Source organism: Sciurus vulgaris (assembly GCF_902686455.1).
Source record: "Sciurus vulgaris genome assembly, chromosome: 8".
Lineage (NCBI taxonomy): Eukaryota > Metazoa > Chordata > Mammalia > Rodentia > Sciuridae > Sciurus > Sciurus vulgaris.
This window is the reverse complement of record NC_136468.1, coordinates 80,735,773-80,762,079: the sequence shown is the minus strand read 5'-3', so window position 1 is coordinate 80,762,079 and position 26,307 is coordinate 80,735,773. Positions and strand designations below refer to the sequence as shown.

Here is a 26,307-nt window from a genome sequence, read left to right as displayed (position 1 = left end):
TCATTTTCTCTTCTGTAGAACAATGCTGAGAGTCAAACTTCTGGGCTGAGGACCTCTCATGTTCTTTATTGTAATCTTCTTCAATCATCTCTTCAGCCTATAATAATGGGTATCCTCTCTTCTCATGAGACACAACATGCCATCTCCTTAAATGTGTATATTCATTTCATGTTAGTTGTTCTGCTGAAAACCTGAGACCCTTGAAATAGAGCTGGGATGGATTTATGATGACAATGGGTGGGTGAACCCACATGCTTTCTGTCTTTTGTTCAACACTGGGAGGAAGACATGAATGACAGCTCATTCCCTTGGGATCACTTATAGGTTATAATGCCCACACCTTAGCTTCTTTAGTCATGGTAAGATGAAAAAGAAACAGAGCAGCTACAGGGAAGACCTTCAGATTCCAAATAAAACCATGGATATGATGAATGAAGACTGTGACTGATATTCCATATGGAAAGAAGGCGTGAACTGTTCACGAGGCAGCTGGAGGAGACAAGGGGCACACCGGGTATGTTAAGACTCTGCCACAAGCCATTCCCAGTATGATCAACTGCTTTCTGGAAGCTCCATTGACCTTGCATGTGCAATTTCTACTCGCTCTTCATCTTCAGAAAAAATATCCCTTTGCTATTTACTTGCCAGTAACAAGAAGTAGTGAAATGTTTATTCTGGCAAAAGTGCTACATCTTGAGAGTCTTAGGACATTGACATAAGATACTGGTGGACTCACAGATTTGCCAAGTAATATACAGATTCCTGTGGGTTACATGGCCAGTCAAGGAATTTGAGTCCCTATTGCTATTCAGTTTCAGTGAATTCAGTCCTACCAAGACTAAGTTAGAAACAGAGCCAAGTAATTCCATTTTAGTATTTTCCTATTGCTTCTTCATCTAATCTGGTGTACATTCTGCATAAAGGGTACTTCATAATATTCTAATTCTTTTATTCACTAGACAGTACATGCTAGAGCCCTGTTTTTATAGGGAGAAGCTTAATAAAATTTAGTCTGACTCAGTAGGTGCATGAAATGAGATGTTAACTCATCTCAGAGTGGATTGGTTCAAGGCAGAGATGCTATGCACAGATGTGTAATTTTTTTTTTACCCCAAATTGATGATGTTTGAGTGCTTGGATTTAACACCTCATAGGAATTTCAATAAAAAGGAGAATGCTCTTGGCAAAAGAAGTGTGCTTTCTTCTGGCTGAGCTGTTCTCATTTGGGAAGGAAGTGTTGACACTCATGTGAGGTTGGAATATGGAGAGTTCTGAGTATAGTCTTGTGGTTAAGAGCTTGGGAATCAACCATCTCTACCCCAGCACCTACTAATAGTGTGACTTGAAGTAGTTGCTCTTTCTATAGAAAAGTAAGCCCTAATTATTTCTTTAGCAATAAGAACCCTGGGATTATTATTTGGATTAAAAGAGATTGAGGTAGGTTTTCTCTGGAAGTAGAGAATGGCTACTATTTTCTGTAAGACATGAATCTGTCCAGTTTTTTTGCTGAGTCTAATAGACTATATTGCAAAGAATTCTCTAGGACCTGCCTACTCCAGAGCATTTTACCTGTCCCACTATCCAATGGGCAATCCCATCACTAAAATCAATCCTCAGGATACCAATAGGGTCTATTTTACTTAGGTAAGTTAAAGTACAGCCTTAAATAACTTGGTCAAAATTTTTATTGATTTGGTCTCATTTGTTAGGATCTAAGGATTAGAAATGAATAGTTGATAGTAAAAAAGTATTACTCAAATTTAGACACCAAAATTCTTCCACTATATACAAGAAATTCAAAATTTGACACATGAAGATTGAGAACTCATCATCCTTTGGTTGACGCACTAACTAATGGTATGAATAAGTCAGTTATTCTGAATTTTGCAGCACAGATATAAAGAATTCTTTATCTATATCTGACACAACTGAGGACAAAACATAAGAGTGCCATTCAAAAGTACACTAAAATGCAGCTACAAAGGCACTGGGAAGTGTCAGACATGTCAGAGCATTTTCATCAACTTGAAAATAGGCAGGTATTAGAGTACCCTTCAATGCACTATTTAAATAGGAAAGTAGGTCCAAATAACATCCTGAAGGATTGGGAACCCAAAAGTACATAATGCTACTAAGATATAGATCCACTCAGACAAGCATCTCATAGCCCAGAAACTGCCACTGAATCCCAAATTTTTGAGAGTCTAAATAAGTGTACCCTCACACCCTGCTCCCCCACCTCCTCTGGACATCCATGGCCAATATTAAGAGCCATCTCAGGATCTCAGGAGATGCCTGCACATACAACTTGCCCCTTACCCACTCCTGCCACACCTCAATCCAGGGGTCAAAAGAAAATCCAGGTACTCTACTCTTGGAAGGAACAACCCTACCTCCAGTTGTCCACACATTCATGGTGGAGAATGGGGATGGGACACCACAACTCTAATCAGTCTTGGCAACCCCTCCCCACCCCTGAAGGCTCCTGCTTCCTCGCCACTCTCAGTACAAATCTCATTATTCTCTGTATTCCTCTTTAGTCTAGGACTCCCAAGCCATCCACACCCATTGATTTTAATCTCCAAAAGACAACACTTCCCACTGACCCCAGTTCCATCCCCAGGCCTGCAAGACCCCACACATACTCTACTTTTTCTCCATAACATTCACCAACACATATATACGCATACAGGTTAAACTCATGCATATTTCCCTATACTTCTCATCCAATAGAACATAAGCTTCACCAGGATAGTTATTTTAGTTTTGTATTTTAAAAGAAACAGAAAATATTGTTTTACATTAATAAGGTTTTGGTCAAAATACTTCACAAATACAAATCCAACAGTGACATGAGGGTACTATGTGTTGGACATTGGTTTGTTACAGGGATGGAAAACTGAATCTGCAAATTTTTTTCAGGGTAGAAAAATGACAAAAGGAAAATACAAGTGGAGTTTTTTTCATGTCAAAATGAAAAGCTGAGCTAGGTCTCAGTTTACCTGCAATTCAGGCTGTCACAGATTCCTTTTTTCAAGGTAGTGCCTATTTCCTTTGTCTTCTCTAAATTTTTATTTGACCTAATGTCTTACAGTGTCTTACATTTTCTTGACAGTCAGTAGCAATCAGTAGATGACTGCATATTTAAATTTAGTCAAGTATGTTCTAAGTTCTCTGAAATTTTTTGCAAAGAACCATAAAACTCTTAAGTTAGATAGAAGCTTACAATTCATCAAATCCATTTACCTTCAGCTACCACAGAGTCTAAGGCTCAATTTCTCCTGGTCTCAATGTTTATGATCAGGGCACGTATGAAACTGGAGATAATTATCATAGGACAAAAATTATAGAAAAAAAAAAAACTCTAGAAATGGATCTGTTTTCTTCCTTTTGATATCCTGTTTTTGACATTACTGTGGTTTACATTGTGTGTGTGTGTGTGTGTGTGTGTAGGTGACGTGGTACCAAAAACATAAAAACCACACATGTATAGCTTTGATGATGTATTTCCCAATCATCCCATTTTGTTGACAACCGAAGAACTTTCATAGCTTTGTGATATTCATGTTTATTTTAAATAAGAAGACAAAGTATTATTTCAGAATGTATCCTGTTATGCTTAGCCCTAATGTCAAAGCAACTGAAAGAATTTAATCACAGATGGGATGCTACAGCTAAGCAAATTAAGGAGGAAGTTAAGGTTTTCAATTCTAATTTTCCTCTTCCGGCAATGGACATCAGATGCTTAATGGTTCTACAAATTTCACATTCTGTAGTAAACACAAAGTAATGTACACATGTTTATCTCTGCAGGGAGGGTTGTCTCTATCTCTACCACTATTATTCATATATACAATTAGCATAATCTATGCAATACTGGAAACTTCCTTCGTTTCTTAGAAGGAATCCTTGGCTAAATAATTCTTGGTACTATATTTTCCAAGTCGAGAGCAACATGATCTTTTTGTGGAATCCACTGCATGAAACAAACTCTCAAACAATTTCATTAAGGCAGCTTATCAGTTTACTTTTTCCAGGTGCCGTGGGGTGTTCCTGTTAGTATCATTTGCATCAAGTTTAAAGCTAATGAAAATCCAAATACCAATTAGGAGGGGAGATGGGAAAAAGAGAGATTCCAAATCAGGGTGGATCCTCTCGTTGTGCTGGAAGGAAGAGGACTGTGATGCCTCTTTTGATAGTGGCAGCAGAGAAATGAAGCACTGATTGCAAACCAGGTTTGAGTTGAACATTAATATGAAGAAAATCAACATCATCTGATTACTGCATGTGAGAAACAGATGCCATCCCCCTTCTTCTGATGTATCAAAAGGCATTGTGCCTTCTCAGGGTAATTAGGTGGGAATAACACATGATGAAATCTAGTTATGATGAAAGAAAGAGGCTCCTGAGTGAATATGAAGACCTCAGAAACATCCAAAGTTAGCATAAACCTTAAGTGGTGTACTTTGCAGAGGGTGAGGGAGTAGGCAATTTCTCTATCAACTAGTAACAGCTCGGTGCAAACTATAAATAATATGGTGTCTTTCTAGCCTCAGCAGTTAATGCCTGGCTGCCTTCCCTTAATCCACACTCATAAACCAACCCCCCATATGCTACTCACATAGACTCAATCATTATTGAGAGTTCTTGATGTTAAGTGTTCTTGAAGATTTAGCTTATGACTGCATGAGTGCCCCCAGGCCCCTCTTCATCCTTTTCTATTTGGAAGCCCTTTCCTTTGTGCTCCAAAAGCATGACATTTATCCAGATCAGCCCAATGGGACATCTTTGAACATCTGAAAACAGCAGCTTTGTCTCCTAGTGTTTGCATTCAAGCCCTTGCCTAATCATTGCCAGTATATCTTGACTTACTTTTCTGGCCCTTCACTCCTCATCTGATGTGTAAATTATAGTTTCTAGAATATTGGTATTGTTTTAAAGAAGACCTTTTGTGTTAGTCAACTTTCCATTGCTATGACCAAGATATCTGACAAAATTAATTTAAAAGAGAAAATATTTATTTTGGGCCACAGCCTTAGAGGTTTCGGTTGATCGGCCAGTTCGGTCGCTTTGGGCCTGAGGTAAGGCAGAAAATCATGGCAGAAGGGCATGATGGAGGAAAACTGCTCAGTTTCATGGCAGCCAGGAAGCAGAGAAAGGAGGTGGGGGGACAGAAAAGGACCAGAGACAAGAATTGTCCTTCCAGGGCATGCCCCCTGTGACTCACTTTCTCCAACTAGGCACCACCTTCTAGAGTTTCTACCACCTCTCACTAATGTCATCAAATTATTAATCCAACAATGGATTATCCACTGATAATGATCCAATCACTTCCCAAAGCCCCCACCTCAGAACATTGCACTGGGGACCAAGCCTGCAATACATGAAACTTTAGGGGACATTCCAGATCCAAACTAAAATACTATCCTAAACCGCAGTAGTAAAATACATTATGACAAAATCTTTCTATTACATTGAATTTAACCATATGTCCATGGCTTTTGTCATAAGTCATTCTCTAGTATTAGAACAAAAAAATCAAAGCAGTCCTTTAAATGGCTTTCCATGGAACTGTTTCTAAATAACTTTTCTTTTTTCTTCTTTTTCTTTGGTACTGGTGATTGAACCCAGGCCACTTAAACACTGAGCCACATCCCCAGCCCTTTTTTATATTTTATTTAGAGACAGAGTCTCACTGAGTTGCTTAGGGCCTGCTTTGATCTCATGATCCTCCTGCATCAGCCTCCCAAGCCGCTGGGATTACAGGTGTGTGCCACCATGCCTGGATCTTAATAACTATTTTGAGTAACAGTTCCAAGTAACTTTTGGGGAGAATAAATGTGGAGGACCAATGTTGTGTAACATATAGCAAACAACAATATAGCCAGGCGCAGTAGCACATGCCTATAATCTCAGCTGCTCTGGAGGCTCACACAGGAGGGACTGCAAGTTCAAAGCCAGCCTCAGCAACAGCTAGGTACCAAGCATCTCAGTGAGAACCTGTCATAAGGTCCAAAATAGGGCTAGGAATGCAGCTTAGTGGTCAAGTGCCCCTGAGTTTAATCCCTAATACCCCGCAAAACCAAAGCAATACGAAGGTATAAATGTGGTATAAAATAAGAGAATTTTCTTCTGAACATATATGTATCTAAATTTGTTTTGTGCATATATATACATGTAGGTTAATTTATATATCAGAGGGAAGAACTTACATATTAATTCTAATAGGGTGAAAGAAAATTGAAGACATTTCATCTGAATGTGCTTCCTGTACAGTGAGTATTGTGAGCATGTAACCCAAAGGTCTGCAGAAAACCTCTGAGCAACTGGAATGAGCCTTGAATCACACACCCCCAATAATTACTTGATCCTTCGCCCCATCTCCCTCACTTCCAAGCACAAAAATGACACCCCTAATCCCCATCAAGGGTGTTAGATCTAGGTGTATCAAACAGAATATGGGCAAGTAAAAGTTTGTAATAAGAAGTTGACTTTGTGTTCACAGACTCAGCAAGTTGCTGCTGCAGAAGGTGCCTTGGTTTTTGGCCCATCTTTGACCAGTCAAGCAGGCCCAGATTCTGCCCAGGCTCTGCAACTCCTCAACCCTCCTAAAGAATTGTGCCACCTCTTCACAGATCCTCCTCTTCCAATCAAGCATCTGACATTGCCCATTGACCACATTTATTTTTCTCCCTTTTGGCACTGGGAGTTTGTCTGTTGTAGGATAAGAGTGGAATTCTCTGCTGTCTGCAGGGCTTTCCCCAGGGAACAGAGCATGAAACCCAAACTTATATAAAATCATATCCTGTTTGCAAACATCATATTCCCTTTGCTTCGCACTAATCTGGTCCTGTAAACCCCAGCACAGCTTGAGAGCCCATTCCTCATCTAAACAAATGCCATAAGCCCCTTTATACTTTTACAACCATGTCAAAAAATAATATTGCCTGCCAATAGTGATGTGATTGGAGTTGCCTCCTCCGAGCCATAAAAGAAGCGCAGAGTCTGTTATCAATTTCTCTAAGTGTATCAGGGGAATTATGGGTCGATTCAGTTCCAAGTTATAAATGACAACTCAAAAGCCGCAGAAGCGTTTGAAGCTGGGAGCTGATGACGACATTATCATAAAAGCCTGCTCGTCCTTGCTTTTGTGGGTTTTTTTGTGGCCTATCAAGTGAAGAGGGGAAAATAAGGCTGAGAAATGACTTCAAGATTTCTTCACACAGCAGCAGGTCAGATGGCCAGGAAAATGATCACTATTTTTAGTGATATACCCTGAGGAGTGTGTACTAGCAAGTCCTGCACTGGTTTTGTTTCCAAAGTTCCTTAGTTATCTATTCCCTTATATAATGACCAAGTCCTGGGATTTGGTAAAATGCTCTTTTCAACTGGCATATTTTCTTATAGTTCAATCACATCATTAGAAATGAGTCATGCCATAGCAACTAAACAAAATGAGATGCAAACACGAAGGAATCTGAAGACCTTGAAATTGTTCACAAAATGCAATTCTGGACAGCATATTTTAAGGCACCTTAAATATCATTTTCCCACTGAATTGTTGGACCAACACTCCAATACCACATGCAATTTTGGTGGTGGTGGGGTTAATATAGAAGTAGAGGCTTTTGATTTTACAATGTTTTAAGTCACCTCCTCCAAAACAAATGAACCTATCAGCATTCAGCAGCTATATGTTAAACCTATCCAGAATGAAGTTATATATTCTAAACAATGAGTCTTCACTTTAACACTTGGAAATCACTGAGTATTTTGGAGTTAAACCAATGTGTCTATCTTAGGTCATTTAAATCAGAAAACTGTCTTAAGAAAAAGGCAATTTCAACCTAATAGCATAAGTTATACTTTATGTATGTATATTCTACTGTCAAAATATAGTCTACTGTCATGTATAACTAATAGAAAAAAAAAAAGAAAGAAAGAAAGAAAAAGGCAATTTCAGTAGTTTCCAAGCTCTCCAGGGTGCCCCCATGATGCCAAATCAGACCACTTCAAGTTTATACTTGGTATTTTGTATAGTTAATGTGTTCGGGATTGTTTGGGAGTTGAAAACTTAGACTGGTTCAAACCCAAAGGACCCAGAATTTCTCCTAGCACTTTGTAAAATCAAAGATCTGAGGGAATAAGATCTGAACAGATAAGATTATGAGTTAGTTTTTGAAAACATAAACAAAAATCACAAAACACTCAAAAAGAATGAATCAAACTGGTTTGCTAGTACACCAGCAAGTGGGAGCTTGTATACGTGCTCTGCCCCCCTCCAAGTCCCACATAAATGCCCCAGAAGACATAGAGACCAATTCAGTAAGAAAAATGCCCCTCTCCAGTCTTCTCCAGCACTGAAGCAACCAACCTCATCCGGGCCTCCTCCCCCTGCCTCTGCTTGTCTGCACTAGGTTACCCACCACCAATGCTGCCACCATATGGATTAGGGCAGTGTCTGGGACATTATTAAGGACTGTCTGATGATTCCCCACTGTGCTTCATGATGCACATACCCAGAATTGGAAGCAGTCACTAAAACAGTTTAAGAATTTACCAGTCGATCTCGCTGAAGAATAAGAAGTTACCATGGTATATGTTTAGAGCAGTTGAGTAGAGGTACCTTGTGTTCAAGAGATGCTGAGTTATGGGCACATCCCAGGTCAGATTTGGGAGATGAGTCCTAGGGAGCTGTCCTCAGTTCCACTCTGGGTCATTAGTCAAATGTACTTGTAAAGGACTGGGGTTTGACGATTCCCATTCTTTTAATGACTTTGATTTCCTCCCCATAACTGTTCCCATGAAGTCATTATTAATTGTTTCATTCTTTGCCTCATTTGTAGGTAAGGACTTCTTCTCTTAAAATAGCCACTTGGGATGTTAGAAAATAAGCCCCCAAATATATGAACCCCATTTAAAAATCACTTTATCCTCTGAATTTTAGAATGAGTTTAAAAGTTCTCACAGGAGTTTTGCTAAAATGATCAAGAAAAACTGTGGAGTGGTGATGGTCCTGCATCAAGGGTCAAAAAGTAAGTCACTGGTGAGCTGCCACAAGGAACCTGCTACCTTAGCCACAGTGCAGCACTGCTAGGCAGAAGGTGGGATAGGGGCTGTGGCCTGTCTGTTGAAGACTTATTCAGAATGTTTTCACATGAATATACACAGCATCCCCAGACTTTCAGCTTTTAACCTTTTATTGTGGGACTGCAGGAGAATTCAGTCTCTCATCTACAAAATGGTACTACTAATAATGATTATTTATGTTTTGCTGGCTTCGTGCAACTCAGTTGCACATTGATCAAAGTATAAAATCCAAATGGATACTGGTTATAAATGTCATTCTTATTTTCAGAGGAGATGGAATCATAGGCAAAGATATCTCTTACAAAGAGAGATATCTTTTCCTAAGTTTGGCATCATTAAAATGATAGAATGAACAAAAAATATGTGGAATTTCCCTACATAAAAAATTTAGTTATAACTAATGAATGTCTAAAATACAATACTTAAATAAGTAGGTTTATTTGCTCCTTTCAGTATCCAAGAAACCTCATTGATTTAAATATTTTAGTCCATAGAGACCTGATCTAGAATTGTATGGTCCCAACATAACCGAGCTCTTAGTTCTATGTTACTGGTAAGGGTTAACTTTAAATAGATTGCAGGTTATAGAGTTTGTTCTAATCATCTACAAAAATGTAGACATTTTTCTTCATATGTAGCTGGATTCAAACAAATTTGTCCTTGAAATGTGGTATAAATATCCTGGGTCAAAAGGCTTTGTTAATTATTGAAGACAAAAAATGGCCTCAAGGGGTTCACAAACAAATGCCCCATAATGCAAAGCACTTTGTGAAGTTTATGCTATTTTCACCAGGAATATAATGTATGTGCATAGTTAGTGTGATTCTATTGAAACCTGAATTCCACTGCAAAACTGTGTTAAGACCTCTTGCATTAACTTTTCTCCAGCTATGTAGAAGTCAGGCAAAAATGGCTTCATGAGTATATGACTGTCACACAGGAACTTACAGTTCAAAGGCCCTCATTCTTGGTTTAGTTCTGTTGCCACCATCTTGAAGTTCTTAATAATTTTTTAACAAGTGGTTCTGCATAAGGCAATTAGCCTGAAAATTATACCACCAGTTCTGAAGTCTAGTATAAGCTTTACTGGAAAAAAAGTTGTAAATGTAATTGGATAGATAAATCAAAGGAGATATTTCATAACTTTCTGTTATTCAAAAGCAGTGATTAAACTGATACTTACCCCAAGTCCACCACAAGGTAAGGAGGAAAAAAACTTTTGAGAGTCATCACCTATACAGTAAGAAAACATAAAAAAAATATATAAATTGTGAATATTATTGTTCATGTTGATTAACATATAAATTATGTCACATAGTATTTATCATTTTACTCATAAGGAAATCAATGACATTTTGGACCAAGTATTCAATGAAGTTAATTTTAAGAATACATTGTTCTGTTTATGTAAGAACTCAAAAGCAAACGAATGTTAATATTATTATATAGAAAGATCTATTACCCCACAGGAAAAAACACAAGCCCATGAAATTTGGGCTAAAAGATTTTTTCAATTGGCTTATTTATTCATATTGTATATTATAATTTTTTAAATTATAATTTATAAAATTATAATTTATGGTAACTCACACAGTTATTCACTAAGTATATTCCTCCAAGATGATATTTGATCTACAAGTTTTATGAAACTGTATACTGTCATTTTTAAAATATTTCAGATACTAAAATATCTTCTTAAGTATACAGACTTATTCATCATTTCTATTTTAGAAACGGCTTAGTTTATTCAGCTATAAGTAGCAGGGTCTACCTAAGATATAGCTAAGGCCATGTATACCACAAGCCTCTGTAACACGCACAGTTTTTTAAACAAAACACTATAAAATGATAATTCCATTTGGGGAATATATATAATATCATTGTCAATATAAAAAAATCTTCTTTAAAAAATATGCCAAAAATCTTTAATTATGATTCTTTTTTGGAACTGATATTTCATGGAAATTTTAGCAAGTATTTCATTTATCTGCATTTAAATTTTCTGCATTTATCTATTTTATGAAGACAAAACAGCCATAAATGCTCCCAAATCTCTGGCACTAAAATCTGTGTATAACTAAAGAGAAAGGGAGTGAACATTTCTATCTATGATCTTAGTCATTGGTTCTGAAGTGACTTTGATTGGTTACTCAGAGGACCAGTGGTAGACCCAGGTACAAACCCTCCATTTCACCTACTCCTTTATTTGTCCTACTAATGATCAATGACATAAATAATTAAAATGGAAAATAGGTCTGTGGTATAATTCACATCCATGTCAGTAAAAGTCTAAACAGTAGATTGCACTGTCACCAAAGAAAGTTTATTTTAAAAACAATAAATTGTTTAAGTGTATTTTTCAAATGCAATTACTAAACAAATGGAAAATGATAAAGAAAAATGCATGCACAGATGAGGACACTTAGTTATATAAAGACATCTTTATCCAAAAAAGAAAAAAGATGAAAAGTTCAGTGGTAGAGTGCTTACCTAGCATGCACTAGGTTCAATTCCCAACACTGGAACAAAAAATAAAAAAACAACCCACAAACAAAAGACACACACACACACACACACACACACACACACACACATATTAGGGCAAAAAAAGAAAGGACTAGAATGCTGGCACAAGTAAAAGACACTTCAGAAAATTTCTGGATGGCATGCAGAAGGGTAAAGTTTTCTTATGTCATTTCTCTTAACAAAGATATTTCTATATCCTTGAATATTTCGCAAGACTGAATCCATATGTTGCCAGTGAATTAAAAAAAATAATATATATATGAATATATATATATATAAATGAACTCTTCATTTATGGTCAGTTAAAAGGAATCAAGATAATATTAGAATGTAATAAAATAAATTTTTAAAAATTATTAACCCCAATGAGAATAAAGAAAATAAATGATATGCTTTTTATGGAGAATATTATGTAGTAATGTTTATATAACATAAAACAGGTAAATAATTGATAGTGTAATTTTAGCAGTGTGTAAAAAGCATTTTAATTTACTGGACTGACTCAATTTATTTTTTTAATGACATTACAATGCCTCAATAATGGACTAAAGTCTGGCTAACCACAAGGTAGTAGAAACTGGTAATAGAAATGACAGGAATATTAATGTTAAGGTAAACCTTGGACCAGAAACGATTGGAGAGAATGTTTTCGAAGTGTCACCTTACAGAATCTAAAGTATTTAAAGAGATAAATGGTGCCCATTTTCAAATCTAATTATTTTATAATCTATAGATGTCTTTCAAGATATAAAGACTAATAGGCCATACTGAACTTTCAGTTAAATCCTTCCTCCTAACCTAGAACATAACTTTCAAGAGCAGCATTATCAATTTAACACGGAAATGTCACCTCCAATATGTGTTGGAAGGACTGGGGAAGATAGTTCTGTAGTAGTGAAAGAAATGGATAAAGAGAGAGCAAATACCTTGATTATTAATTTCTATTCATTTGTACATGATAGCTTCAACCTGGTCTTTTAGTTATAAATGAAAAAACAAGCTGTAAAAATCCAAATGTCACAAAGAACGAAAGAGTAATCTTCTTAAGAGAATGAAATTATTCACTTTGAATAACAATAGAAGAATATCAACTAAATTTCTGAATGCACCAGAATAATTGAAATAGTTTGGACATGTGGAAGTTGAACTTAGCACTTCACCTCAGGGTCTCACAGAAGCCTCTAACCTTGAGTGTGTGAACTCAGGTAGCCAGACTTCAAAGTGTTGCCCTGATTGCTGGGAGGTGTCTAAGAAACTCCACTGGTGTACAGAATGCTAGCCCCCATCATTAATTGTATGAATGCTATTTCTCAGTAAATATTCAAAATCAATGAGATAAGTGGCGAATTAATCTGTCTTAAAATTTTAAAAACTGAATCATCAAAAGTAAGTGCTTTCATCATACACAAACATGAAAAGAAGCTTTGTCCAATTTGAAATTCATTTTTAAATCATCAAAATTTAAAGTAATACAATTTTTGAATACTTTGAAAAAATTAGATTTGTTCAAAATTGTCAAATTTCTTTTCTAAGAAAAGTAATGCTGCTGCATTTCATAAATAAAAGTTTGGTGTTGCCAAAGTGTAAATTTCATTTATTTTAATAAATATGTCTTTCCTCTTAAAATGGGGAATATTGATATTTACAATTCAACTGATCCTATTCTATTCCAATGAAGTCCAAGAGTACCTAGTCTTATGAATGGGTTGGTGTATAGTGTGGGACCATAGTTAAAAAAAAAAATGGAAAGTTTTTCTATTTTCTCTTAACTAAATTAAAAAGTAATCACATGTACACTTTCCTATGTTTAAATGCTTGAGTATTTTGACTTAATAAAGCCATGAAAATTAAAATGCCTGGTGTGCTTCGTTTTTTGGTTAGTTGGTAGGATTATTAATTCATGCTCAAATAAGAACATTTATTGTACAGTATCCAGAACAAAAAGAAATACTTTATGTAACCTATCTACATGTAGAGAACTGCTTCCTTCAAGGGAACCAAAGGAAAAATGTTTAGAGCCTAAAGGTTTAGATAAATATTTCTATTAAAGCATAAGTTTAATTTTACCATATAAATTGTTTTTCATCAAAGTTTAGCAACATTATCTGTAAGCACTGACTGGTCTGTATGTGTGCCCCTTGCTGCCCATTTCTTTTCCAGGTACCTACTGTTGCCTATCCTGACTATGCACATGCATGTGCAGACACTGACCCACATGCTTCACCTCACGTCTTTAGGGATGCTTGCCAATCATCTTTAAAAAGCAATTTGCAAGTGTTATAATGGGTAATTGTTAATTCCCCCTTAAAACTGCTTTCCAAAATACTGACCTATTACTTGTCAATATACTTGTTCCCAATCATTAAAGAATTAACACAAATCGTTTAAAAATATTACTGAAAAGACTTATTGAAAGAGTTCAATAATTTGGAACTGACACAATAAGTTTGTTTGAAAGAAAGGGAGAAGAAAAGGTTCTAAAATGGTTTTTAGTTAAAACACTTAAAACATCAGCCTTTCAGCACACATTGCCATGTTACATAGTCTGTTATTCAATTATAAAGGTTATTAATAAAATGTAATTGCTTCAATTAAATAATGTTTTGCCACTAATTTTTCCAAAAATCTGTTGTTTTTTGCATTCATATAAGCTTATATAAAACTCTGCAATTTTAATTTTATTTTAAAATCTGATGTTAAAATTTTTAAAAATCATACATTGACAAAAATTATGTTTATTAATTTTCTATTTGTCATTTACTGTATTATTTAATACCCACAGGGAAGGCAGGCATTAAAAAGTTACACTGACATTTTAAATGCCATCTTACTATAAAATGTAGTATACTAGGAACACTAGTAGGAGTTGTCTCTAATATTAAGTTGTACTATTATCTTGTGTGTTAAGATCATGGAAAAAACTGAAAGACACAAAGCAAATGGAAAAGGTAAAAATGAATTTGCACAAAAGGGTAGAAAGATCTTTTTGTCTTTTAGTTTAAAAACCTAAGCAAAACAAATTTGGCGATGTATATATCCCTACATGTAAAAATCCACTACACATCTGCTATCCAAAGAAAGGTTAATTTTAAAGTCAACATTGTGGAACTTGCATTGTCTTCTAGTGCAGGATTTTCTTAATCTACTTTGGATTCTCTTGTACACAACTCATTCCACAGAGCAATGCTGTTGGAAAAACTGACTTTTTGTCACACCACTTGCCAAGTATTTTGGACTGACACTAGCACTGACTAATGACAGTGCTGGAATGTGCTGTTCTCAATCAAATGGAGCCCATACAGACCTAGGAGTATCCTGGGGTCCAGCTTCTGTCCATCCAGGGGGCCAGTGCCATACAACAGTGAGTGATGTTCAGAATGAACAAGCTGTATTTCCTCCAGGCTGGCTTTTCGACCTTGAATTCGCTGAAAGAAAAAAGCAGAAACCTACAGTACCCCTCTGACAACATTTAGAAGAAAATGAGACCCCCAAGTCACATTTAAGATGATTAATAATGGGCTGAGTTTCATCAGCTAGGAATGTGAGACTGATCTGCTTGGTAAAATACTCTAATAATACTTGAAAAATGAGCATATGCAAGGTTGAGATGCGATAGATTGCTTATGCCTATGTAGGCAAGTGACATAATACTTATTCTTCTTTGGCATAAAAAATAAATCTTTAACAAAGAAATTAATGCTTGTCTTTTTTGTAAAACTATCAGCTTAAAAACAGTCAAGGGCTAATGTTTACTTGAAAAATCAATTTATTACAGTCTTATTTTACACTTACTGAAGAAATTGTTGGAATGAATTACTACTTATTTTTTTCTTAAAAGACATGGGTAAATACCATGATAGTTCAATGTATTTTATGCTAATTACTTCATGTGTGTGCCCCTCACCACAGCATTACTCTAGACCAATGTTACTCAAAGCTTGTCCCATGGGACCCATAATCCTTGAGGATCTGCTTGTCAATGATCCCTGATGAGATGAGTACAGAAATTCAGAGTAAATATTTAGAAACTTGTAGGACAATTTGACAGTCTTTTTATGTCTTTTGAATCTAATAAAATCTTGTATGACTCCACTTTTTATTTCGCTTTTGTAGTATTTCACTTTTAGTGTATTTTGTAAAAGTATTAGTCTGTGACAGATTGGAAATTAAACAGAAACAAAAGCTGCTGGTTAACTAGAGATAATTTGAGACACTCAATTCTGTACACTCAGGCTCGGCAGAGACTTTTTACCCCACCTAACAAAGGACCATCCTTTGACACAGACAGAACCGTACCTTCAGCTAAACCTTACTAGCCAACATACAAAGTGCTCTTCCTGGCCACATTTCTCAGCACATCTGTGAGCCTGATAAACATCATGCTTGTGTAAGAAATTAATTAACCTTCACTTTCAGAAATGCCTATGCTTCGTAAAACTACATAAACAATATGAAGTTCTGCTTAAAATACGCACCACCACAAGGCAGTGTTAAGGTAATTCTTAGGGACAGAACTCAAAGAGAAATTTCAAAGAGTCTGTTCAGGGAGTGCTATCCTCCCACGTTCCTGACTGTGGAACTACCAGTTGACTTGGAAACATCAGTGACAACCGATGTTGTCCTTGGGACCAAGACAACTCCATAATCAATCTCCCTTGTGTAAGGTGATGGGGCTGCTGGCAGACTCTTCAGTGTTGATGTGTGGTTCACTGAGGGGCCAAGCTGGGAAAATCTTCATGTAATGACACTTCCCAGGGTTTATTGGACAGGAGGCAGAGTTGTGCTTGTCACTCAAATTAAATGATCAGGTCACAGTAAAGGAGGAATTTGGGAATGACACGGGTAACAGAGGATAGTGATTTAAAGCAGAATCTTAATAGTATCTTTATGTGCCAAATCAACAAATAAATACCTGTGTCATTTTCTTTGCCATTGCACTGAAGTTCCCTGTTGTCGACACTGTCATTCAGCATTGTATAATCTAATTTACATTGCTAAGAAAATGAAGTATGCTTTTGAGAAATTTTTCCCAGGCAGATAAGACAAGAATCCCAAAGCTGAAGACGAAGGCATATTTAATGATGGCATTCAGGTCAGCCTTGTTCTGATCAGTAAATAATCATACTGAACTGGGTGGCTTGCTGGTAAACATGAAATACGCAAACGTTTATGGAAGACAAGGACAATCAAAGAAATAGAATGACAGGTAAAGAGATAAAATGAGCAGGAGAAAAAATCAAGAATCAGTATTAAAGGGAACATTTTAACTGCAAGATTTCAGCAGATGAAAAATCCCCCAAGATAAATGGTGGTAGCACCATGGTTTGAGTCATCTGAAACTGGAATGAATAGAGTGCTGAAAAACAGACTGTGACAACCAGTCCTAGTCTGGCATAACAATGAATACCATGGAATAACAGGGCTTCCAAGCTTTCCTTTCTATGAGTCTATGAAATCCATAGTCATTAATATCATAAAAGCTGATATTGTGAAACATTAAAATTCTCAACAATATCAATTCTAAAGCTAAGAATTGGAGTCATGTTTTGACTACTGAACTATCATAAAACTTCATTGATTTTTTTCCCTCTCTCCTTTTCTATTTTTTTCAGCTCCCAGTTGGATTTTTGGCTCTAACATTAAATATCACTAATAATAAATGTATCTTTATGTTTTCATTCACTAATTATGTATATTATATACTGTACTCAAAACCTGTCCCATAATTCCATAATTCCAGTAGCATTCCAGCTGAACGTTCAATAACACTTTTGAACAATAATGTGCTAATCAGATTCACTGTAGTTGACAATAGCTCAAGTACTAGCAAATCTTGAGGACACCTGCTGAGTCTGTCATCCCCCAGTGTAGAAGTAATCAGTTGGCAGCAAGGACACAGCACCCAGACAAGCTACTTAGCTTTTACTTATTCTAGAGTATTTGCTGCTGGTTTATACTCTAGTTCTTATCTCACTATCAAAATGTAAAACTGCTCATACATACATTATCCCTTTGATTTTATTTCCCACTTCTCCTTCCATTTCCTTTGACTCTCTGAAAGTAGTTTATACTGGCAGATTGTGTTATTATAATAAATACTTCTTTAAAATTACTGCAATCAAAATAAGGATGTACTCATTCTTGACAATCACCTTCTGCTTCTATAGCTACTAGAGAACAAGCCCCATAAACACAGTACACATTTCTCCAAAAAAAGCAAGGAAAACCAATTCAGTACGAAAATGATTTCTACCTATAGAAAGGATCTGGAGAAAGCACATTCGAGATTTGTATCTTGCAGAAACACTACTATGGGAACTTGGATGACTAAGCCAAGAATCCTGAAATAGCAGCCGCTGGCTTTATTTCTTAGCACACAGGATCTCCTGGAGTAGTTCCATTTTGCCTCACTTTTATCAGATGCCTTAAATTTGTCACATTCAACTCTCCTCTCATATTGCGATTTCCAACAGTCCCATTTTTTATTTAGATGTCACGTGCTCATGTGCTCATGCTTAAATAGAAATATTCTCATTTTGTCCCTTCCTAAATGTTCTACTTCCTGTGTACCCTGTATTCCTCCATTTCTCTCTCAAGATGCTCTCTGGAGTCAAAGGTCAATAGCATAATGACTCACAAAATAGGATAAAGTGCTCTGATAATCTTAATTTAGGGAGATACTGGTTTCCGTTCTCAGAGAAAATCAGTCTGCAGGATGTCTATGAAAAGTCATCTATGATGCTCTGACTAAAAAGGCTTTTGAACATATTGGAACTCTCCATGCATATACGGGATGGAGTTCATCTGGAGAATTCTCACATGAGATCCAAATATAGGTCTTGAATACTTTAATAGGCCTAGGAACAGAAGCTTCCAGCTCTTCTTTCAGCTTAAAGAAACGCTGTGATTTAGGATTGCTTTCATTCTGACATTATTATTCTGTGACTTGCACTCAATCTGGGTCTTCCCTGAGAGTAGAAAAGTAACCAGGGTTCAGCCTATTCTGTGCTCAGGAATATGATCATATTCAGTGCAGACCCCCAAACAGCCTCTATTCAGGTTGGAAGTTTGACTAAAGAAGTCATTTAAAATTACCATATCATTGAGTCTCACAATGCACCATGGTTCTTTCCTAAAGAAATAGTCTTTCTAAAATAAAGCCTGTTAATGCAAACTGATTATAGAAGGAATGTTCTGAACATGATCTACAAAGTCATACTGTGACAGGATAAAACACAGCCTACCCACACCCACCCACACACAGAGCACACACGGTATAGATTCATATTTTTTTCTGCCAAGGAGCAGAGAAAAAAGGAAACAGTTCTATTCCTTCCCTGCTTGTGTTCAAAGCCTGGAGTGAGGCCAGTGTCCTAATCAGTTCTCATTGGCCCTGGAGGAATCAGAACCTTTTGTAAAATATAATAAAGGGCATAAAATCATGATAAAATGCATGAAAAAGCAGTGCCTTTGGTTAGGGAACTAGAAATAATTTAGCAGAACAGATGGATTGCATTGGTTGGGTATTATTGAGGACATGAAAGGGCTCATTTTGTGGCAGTTCCAAACTAAGAGAAAATGTCCAACTTAAATTTGACAAGTCAAAGTACCTGCCTCCGCTGGGGGAGACTCCATTTTTCTTTAATCATTTTCAAAGTAGTGACACATTAGGCAAGCATTTCTACTGAAATACCTCATTTTCTGAAAATATTTCATCCATTGTCCCTAAATAAAGGGATGTTTTTTATTTTTTCTCTAAAAAATCTACAGGACTGCAAACATTCAATTAAAAAAAAAACCATAAATGAGTTATTAGTGTCAAAGTTACCTTCAGTATCAAATACCACATTCAATATTTAAGGAGTCAATTCGTGGCCTATTAATTATTCTTTATATACTTTTTTCTCTTAAAACAAACACAAAAATGTGGTCTCATTGTTTATGCCCGAGCATATCTACTGGAGTTTTTGAATGATACAATCAATTGTTTCTTTGAATATTTTATAAGTGATAGTTTCTAACACCACCCCCCACACACAGCTGTATCATCTTTCCTCACAGCCCTCCTCATATAATGACCTGTTCTCAAAAATTTCTCATAAAGTGGAGTAAAAGGAAGCAGGCGGAGATGGGGCAGGCAGGCAGCCTAAAAGATCTCTGCTCCCTTCTGTAGGACACATGGAAGGAAAGCAGACTGCTGAGAGTTGGAATTCTTGTCCTGCCTCTTGACTGTCCTCCCTCTGCCAACAGTCAGCTATGACACATCTCTGTTGGCCCTGATTTCTTCATCTATAAGCATAAGATTTGACTAAATAATTTTGAGACTTCATGTTAGCCCTAACTGATAAGATTCTATGTGGTAAAATAACTTATACACAATAAAAATTCAAGGAAATATGTTTTACTTTGATTTATGAATTTGCCTGAGGCAAGCAAAGGCAATTACAGTGATCTATTACTATGGTTGAGGCCAGAAAATAGACCTATGAAGATTTTCAAAAGGAGTCCAATACTTCCTTCAAGTCCATTTCTTAAAAGTTTAATCACTGTTGAAAAATGTGAGAATTTTTCAGAGCTTATATTTCTACCTCATGACCTCAAAATAATAAACACTTTCCCCAATTTCTAAATTATTTAGGATATGGCATGTCTGTCTTTGTATGTTTTGTTTCCTGATGCTGGGGATTAAACCCAGGGACTTGCACATTCTAGGCAAGTGCTCTGTCAATGAACTACACCCCTAGCCTGCACTTCTGAATTAAAGCTGCCAGTGGGCTTCAAGTAAATGCTTGAACTCTCTCATCTCCAAATATCTGATCCAACTGCCTATTTGTCTCTACCTGTTAAATTTATGTAAAGAGTTGAGTTTGTGTTGCAATGGTTCTTTTTCTTTTTTTAACTTGAAAAATTATTTCAAGATCATAATAAAAATAATTTTGTTTCAATTTCTAAAATTGCAAAAAACACATATGTGAATAAAGGAAATGAAAATATCCTATACATTTACTATCAAGACTTACACATAAACCAACATTAACATTTTAAATGTCATTTCCTCCAGCATTTCCTACAAAGGGGCTTATCAGTATGTAACAACCATTATGTGAGCAATTGAACTTTTTAAAATTTATTTTTAGTGGTTCTAATTAGTTGTACATGACAGTATATGTATTCATACATTTTGATAGTGTGTACACAAATAGAGTGTAATCTCTCATTTTTCTGATTATACTTATTGCAGGATCACATCCATCACAATAGCTCCACCTTGAAATCAGTTGGAGAAGTTTAAGAGGTACAGTTGCCTGGGTCCTATCCCTACAGTTTCAGATTCACTTTGTGAGGCACCTCACTGGCTATTTAAAGCCACTCAGTGGCTTAATGTGTAGAATGCTGGGTCAAGAATCACATGCTGGAAGGAGCAGATTATGCTTCCTACTCATAAATGAATTCAAGATATTGTCACTACTGACCAATATTTTGGACTATGAAATTTTTTTTTTTATACTAGGGAGTTAAAAAATTCTTTCTTGTCCTCAAAATTAGCACTCACCTTTTACTCAATATCGCTTGATTCAGTCATTACTATTTATTTTCAAATATATCAGAGCACAAAGCAATTTATAAAGCACTACAGAAAACCAGCAAATCTCTTCCAACAATAAAAGTCTGGAGTGGTCATGAGCATATGTGTTATGCATGTTTTTTAAGTTTTATTTCCATCTATTTCATCTATGCTCATCAGAAAAAAAAATTATGCCTCAGTTTAATTGCTCCATTTCCATAATTTTTTAACAAAACTGAATCTTCTATTTGTAATTTTTAATTATAAACAAATATTTTAATGATTTAGTTTAAAGCATTGCTTTTTCAAATATCACTCATGAATGCAACCAAATTTCTAAAAAAATATTTATATTTGAACACTACAATGTTCAAATGACTTAAAAAATTTTAACATTCATTTTTATTAGTAAGTCTTAAAGCTGCTAAAAATCCCTGTATTATTTTCCAAATGAATTCAGAAAGGAAATTTCATATTTCCTTTCATTGATGGTATCCTACAAGCAGAATTTTTAAAAATTCCATGTAGTCTCAACTCTGATTATAAACTGTGCAATTATTTTTGATGTATGTATCTGCCCAGGGCCACCCTACTATGACATATAAATATTTCTCACAACAATGACATAATGCACCCTGGTTTACTCATCATATCTAGATCTTTTGCACTGCTTCCCCCCAATTGCCATATCCTTTAGAGACAATTCACAGGACTCCCTGTTTGACTTTCTTACTGCTTTGTGGTTAGATTCTAAGACACAAACATATTCAAAAAAATTTTTTGTACAAACTAAACAGAACAGTAAGCTGTTATGTGCTGCCATCTAGTTAGACTACTCTATAAAACAAAAGTTTAATTGAATTTCCATTAACTTGCAGTATGCAGAGTTTCATAGTCCTGATGTCAGAAAACCTGTACATTCCAAAAAGTACATTCCACAAAGTAATATATCTCCTTATTTGGATTTAAAAAGGGTATTTTAAGCCACTTTTGTGTGCAGGAAAATGTGCTCAAGACCCTATCTGTGAGTTACTTGACTTAAGATTTTATATTAAAGTTTCTCTCTACTTTTCTCATTGGAACTGCTGAGAAGTCCCAGAAGGGGCAACAGTAGCTTAGTTTCATGTCCCAGAATTGTTTTGTAATTACTTTGTGTTGGCACTTGAATAAAAGAGTTAAACATTTCAGCACAGTATGTTGCTTATGGTTTTTACTTATGAATTAAGCGAAACAAAGTTATTCAATATTAGTCACAAAGAGGCAATGCAAATTCCACATAATGTGTAATCCAACAAAAGCATTATAAAATGTTATTATTCTCAAAACAAATGTGAGAGCAAGCAAATGTCTGTGGGTGGCTTGGTGGGGCTGGGAGACATGAGCACTTCTGGAAAAACAACTGCAAGTGCATTTCTAACAGATGATGGGTCAATCTCTACAATTTTTTGAGCACAGAGGAGCACATTCCTTTCTCCAGGAGCACACACACTTTAGAAACCCAGCTACCTAATCGAAGAGCTTGTTTTCTCAACAGGATACCAAATTACCCCCTGCCCCCTGCCCCAGATCATTTCTCGTGGTGACCAGAAAGCTGCTGGTTTTGCTTTTTGTTCCCAACAGAATCACTAAACTAAGTATGAATGATTCAATAGGGGAAAAAATTAAATGGTATTGGCATGAAGGACTACTAACCGGCTCAACTTTTTTAAAACAGTGCCACGTCATGCCAAAAGAAGTCAACCCATGTAACCACTGTAATCTAATATAATAAGGACTAATGTTTTCTCTGGCTGCTAATCAGCACTAGTCAGCAAAGCCAATTTACACTATAGCTTACAAACTAAGAGCAAAGTGTTTACCAAAACATGCTAAAAATTTAGTCTGCTGTTAAGAAAATAGAGTGTTATGTCTAAAGTGAGCTCCTTAGTCATTCTAATTTCATACAATATTAAATCTGGAAGAAATCCTAGAAAATATTCTGCATAACATGCCAATCTATTGCATGAGAAAATCAAAGATCAACTAAAGTCCTGATTTAACTAAAGTGCACAGACAATTAGTGGCTGAACTAAAGTTAAATCTAATGTTGAATAATCACCTTTGAAGGGATCCATTTTGATTAATTTACCATATTGCTAAATGAGTTGATATAATACAAAAGTTTGATTTGGGGCTCAGTCTAGACTGTTGAAATGAGGAAGCCCTTTTAATGTTTTCAATTTGCCATCTTTTCTATCATTTTATTGTCGTTTCATTAATGCACAATTGACTGCTCCATTGGTTGAGAAAAGCTTTTCTCTATATCCCAATAGAATTGGGACTCCTTATCTTTTATCCTAGGGAAAGAGGAAATCGTAGCCCTCGTAAATGAAGGAAACCAAATAAAGACAGAAGCATGTCAAGTTATTCAACATAAGGGACACTTTCTTCTTCAAACTGATATAAAATATCATCTCCTTTCTTACTTACTCATAGAACCCCTCTGAAGCTTTCATGACAATGAAGGCAACTGACCACAGACAGTCTTTCTAGTTTTATTTCTCTTCTAAGCCCAATCAATAAGAATCCTCAGAATTACAGTGACATAAAAGTAGTGACTCAAACTCTTTGGGAGTTTATAATTATATATTTATTTGTATGATCATTTGATCAAAGTCAGTAGAGTCTACTAGATGTTAACCTCCTTGAAGAGAGGGAATATATCTTTTCTCCTCAATATTATATCTTCTACTCCTAACATAGGGACCTGGAAAACTCAAATTCTTACTAATATCATTGAACAAATATTCTGCTGTTGTCAAGGTGTGGTGACTACATCAGCAATATCAGGATCATACAACCATGTTAGAAAAACAAATTCTTAGACCTCCATCCAAACCTACTGAGTCAGAAACTCTAGGGCTGGAGCTCAGCCATCTGTGTCTGAACATCCCCCCAGAGGATTCTGATAGATGCTATTTGAGATTTTCTTCTCTGAAAGCACAAGTAGATTTCTAACCATGTGTGGTCATGTGGACCTTCAGGGAAAATGGTGTCCAAAGATGGCAGATAACTTTCTGGATATTGGGAAACAATGTGCCGATCCAGCTTGTATGCATTCCTATTTGATTATATCCTTTTCTGAGGAATCTAATAAGTTCTCTCTGTTACAAAACTATTGAGTTAAGTTCTTATTTCCCACAATCAAGAGAGAACATTGTCCCAGACCACTTAGGCAAGCAATACCCTAGTCACCAGTTCTGCACTCTTATTCCTAGAGAACCAGCCAGCAGAGATTGCACCTTCTCTTGTTCATAACCAGTTAGACACAACCAGGCAAGTGAACTGGAGTTTAACATCCTGATAGCCCCTCCCAGCCATTTTAGAAAGAATAGCCTCTGTTCTGTCTTTATTTGGGTCTTTGAGGTTTCTTGCTAAATAGGACTCTGACCAGACCTGCAGCCCCACTTTCTGTCTTAGAGTAAATACATGAACTCCAATGAGCAGATACTACCATTGCCTTGGATTCCTTTAGGAGGTTCAGAAACACTAACCACCCAGACAGACTTTCAGAGGAGCCTTTTCCCCCCTTTCAACTAGCTGAATCCCACACAGAGAAGTCACTACACAAGATTACTTGCCTCTTATGGTGGGTTTTCTCCCTGATTCTTCAACAACTCTGATTCTTATGAAGTTTGATAAATTATTAAAATATTTGTTAGTTACTATCTTAGTTTTTGTCAAAGGGTTAAAATTTTCAAAATAAATCAGCATGAGATAGAAAGTTTAACATCCTTAGAAGAGGGTTTAATAACATATTAATAAATTTGTATATAGAATTGACTTGTCAAATAACACATTTTAAGAGAAATCCACAAAGGATATGTTATCAATTACTCCAATTGAGTTTAGTAAAGGAATGTCTGGGCTGTCCTGAATGATGGCATATATTCTACTATTTCTGAGTGGACTGAACTGCTTTGGAATAATCTGTATTCCTTTTCATTTTCTTATTCACTCTTTTGGTAAAAACAGGAAGAAAAAGAAAATAAGTCATGAAGACAAACTACCTTTTGGTTCTGTTTTATCTTACATGGAACTAAAAGTCTCCAGAAAAGGAGAACATCTATTTAGTTAATGATGTCTAAAATTCCATTTTGAATTTTCCTAAAATCATCCACAGACAGAGGGACATTAAACATCTAGGTGTCTTAAAGTGGATTGTTTATTAGTACTTTTAGAAATTCCATTACATGTTTTTACTTTTTTTACTTAGGTTACCATATCATAAAGTCAAATAGCAAATAAATTCATATGCACAACAATTCCTTCAACAGCATAGGAATTTGATGACATAAAATATGGGGAAAAAGTTTCTTCACTTAAGAAAGTACACAATGGAATATTATTCAGCCATAAAGAAGAATAAAATTATGGAATTTGCTGGTAAATGGATGGAGATGGAGAATATCATGCTAAGTGAAATAAGCCAAGCCCAAAAAAACCAAAGGCCGAATGTTTTCTCTGATAAGTGGATGATGATACATAACAGGAAGAGGGGAGAGCAGCAAGAGAAGAATGGAGAACTTTAGACGGTGTAGAGGAAAATTGGATGGGAGGGATGGGGGAAGGAAAGATAGTAGACTGAGACAACATTACCCTATGTATATGTATGATTACATGAATGGTGTGAATCTATATTGTGTAACAACCATAGAAATGAAAAGTTGTACCCCATTTGTGTACAATGAATCAAAATGCAGTCTGTAAAAGTAAAAATTAAAAATAAATAAATAAATAAAATGAAAATAAACACTTGGTAAGCTCCCATCAAACTATGTCCAAAAAATATTTTCTGTTTATGTGGTTGTGATGTTTTTGATAAGACACTTGTTTATGCTCTTCTTTAAGAGCTACTCCACTGATCTGGGTTCCTAAGTGAATTCTTTTTAATTTTGTGATTGTTACCAGGAAGACTCCTGTTTGTTTGACTGGACTGGGGCATATCTAACTCCTTCTCAACAACTCTAGTCCTTCTGACATTTCATCCTGTGGTTGACATCACATAAGCCAGTGATGTATAATATAATTGTATGGTTTGAAATAATATAGGCATAAAATAAAGTGATATAGGAGGAACTGAAGAA

The 26,307-nt window shown here is 35.8% G+C and overlaps 1 protein-coding gene across 20 annotated transcripts in view; it reads right to left on the bottom strand.

The window, feature by feature from the left end:
- HDAC9 (histone deacetylase 9) overlaps positions 1-26,307 on the bottom strand; it is a 926,898-nt gene that overhangs the window by 232,905 nt on the left and 667,686 nt on the right. For all 20 annotated transcript variants that reach the window (XM_079152285.1, XM_079152284.1, XM_079152283.1 and 17 more), the window contains 2 exons: positions 14,921-15,041; positions 10,274-10,323 (listed from right to left, as the gene is read on the bottom strand). In XM_079152285.1, the coding sequence (XP_079008411.1) occupies positions 10,274-10,323; positions 14,921-15,041 (171 nt within the window). The remainder of the gene's footprint in view (positions 1-10,273; positions 10,324-14,920; positions 15,042-26,307) is intronic.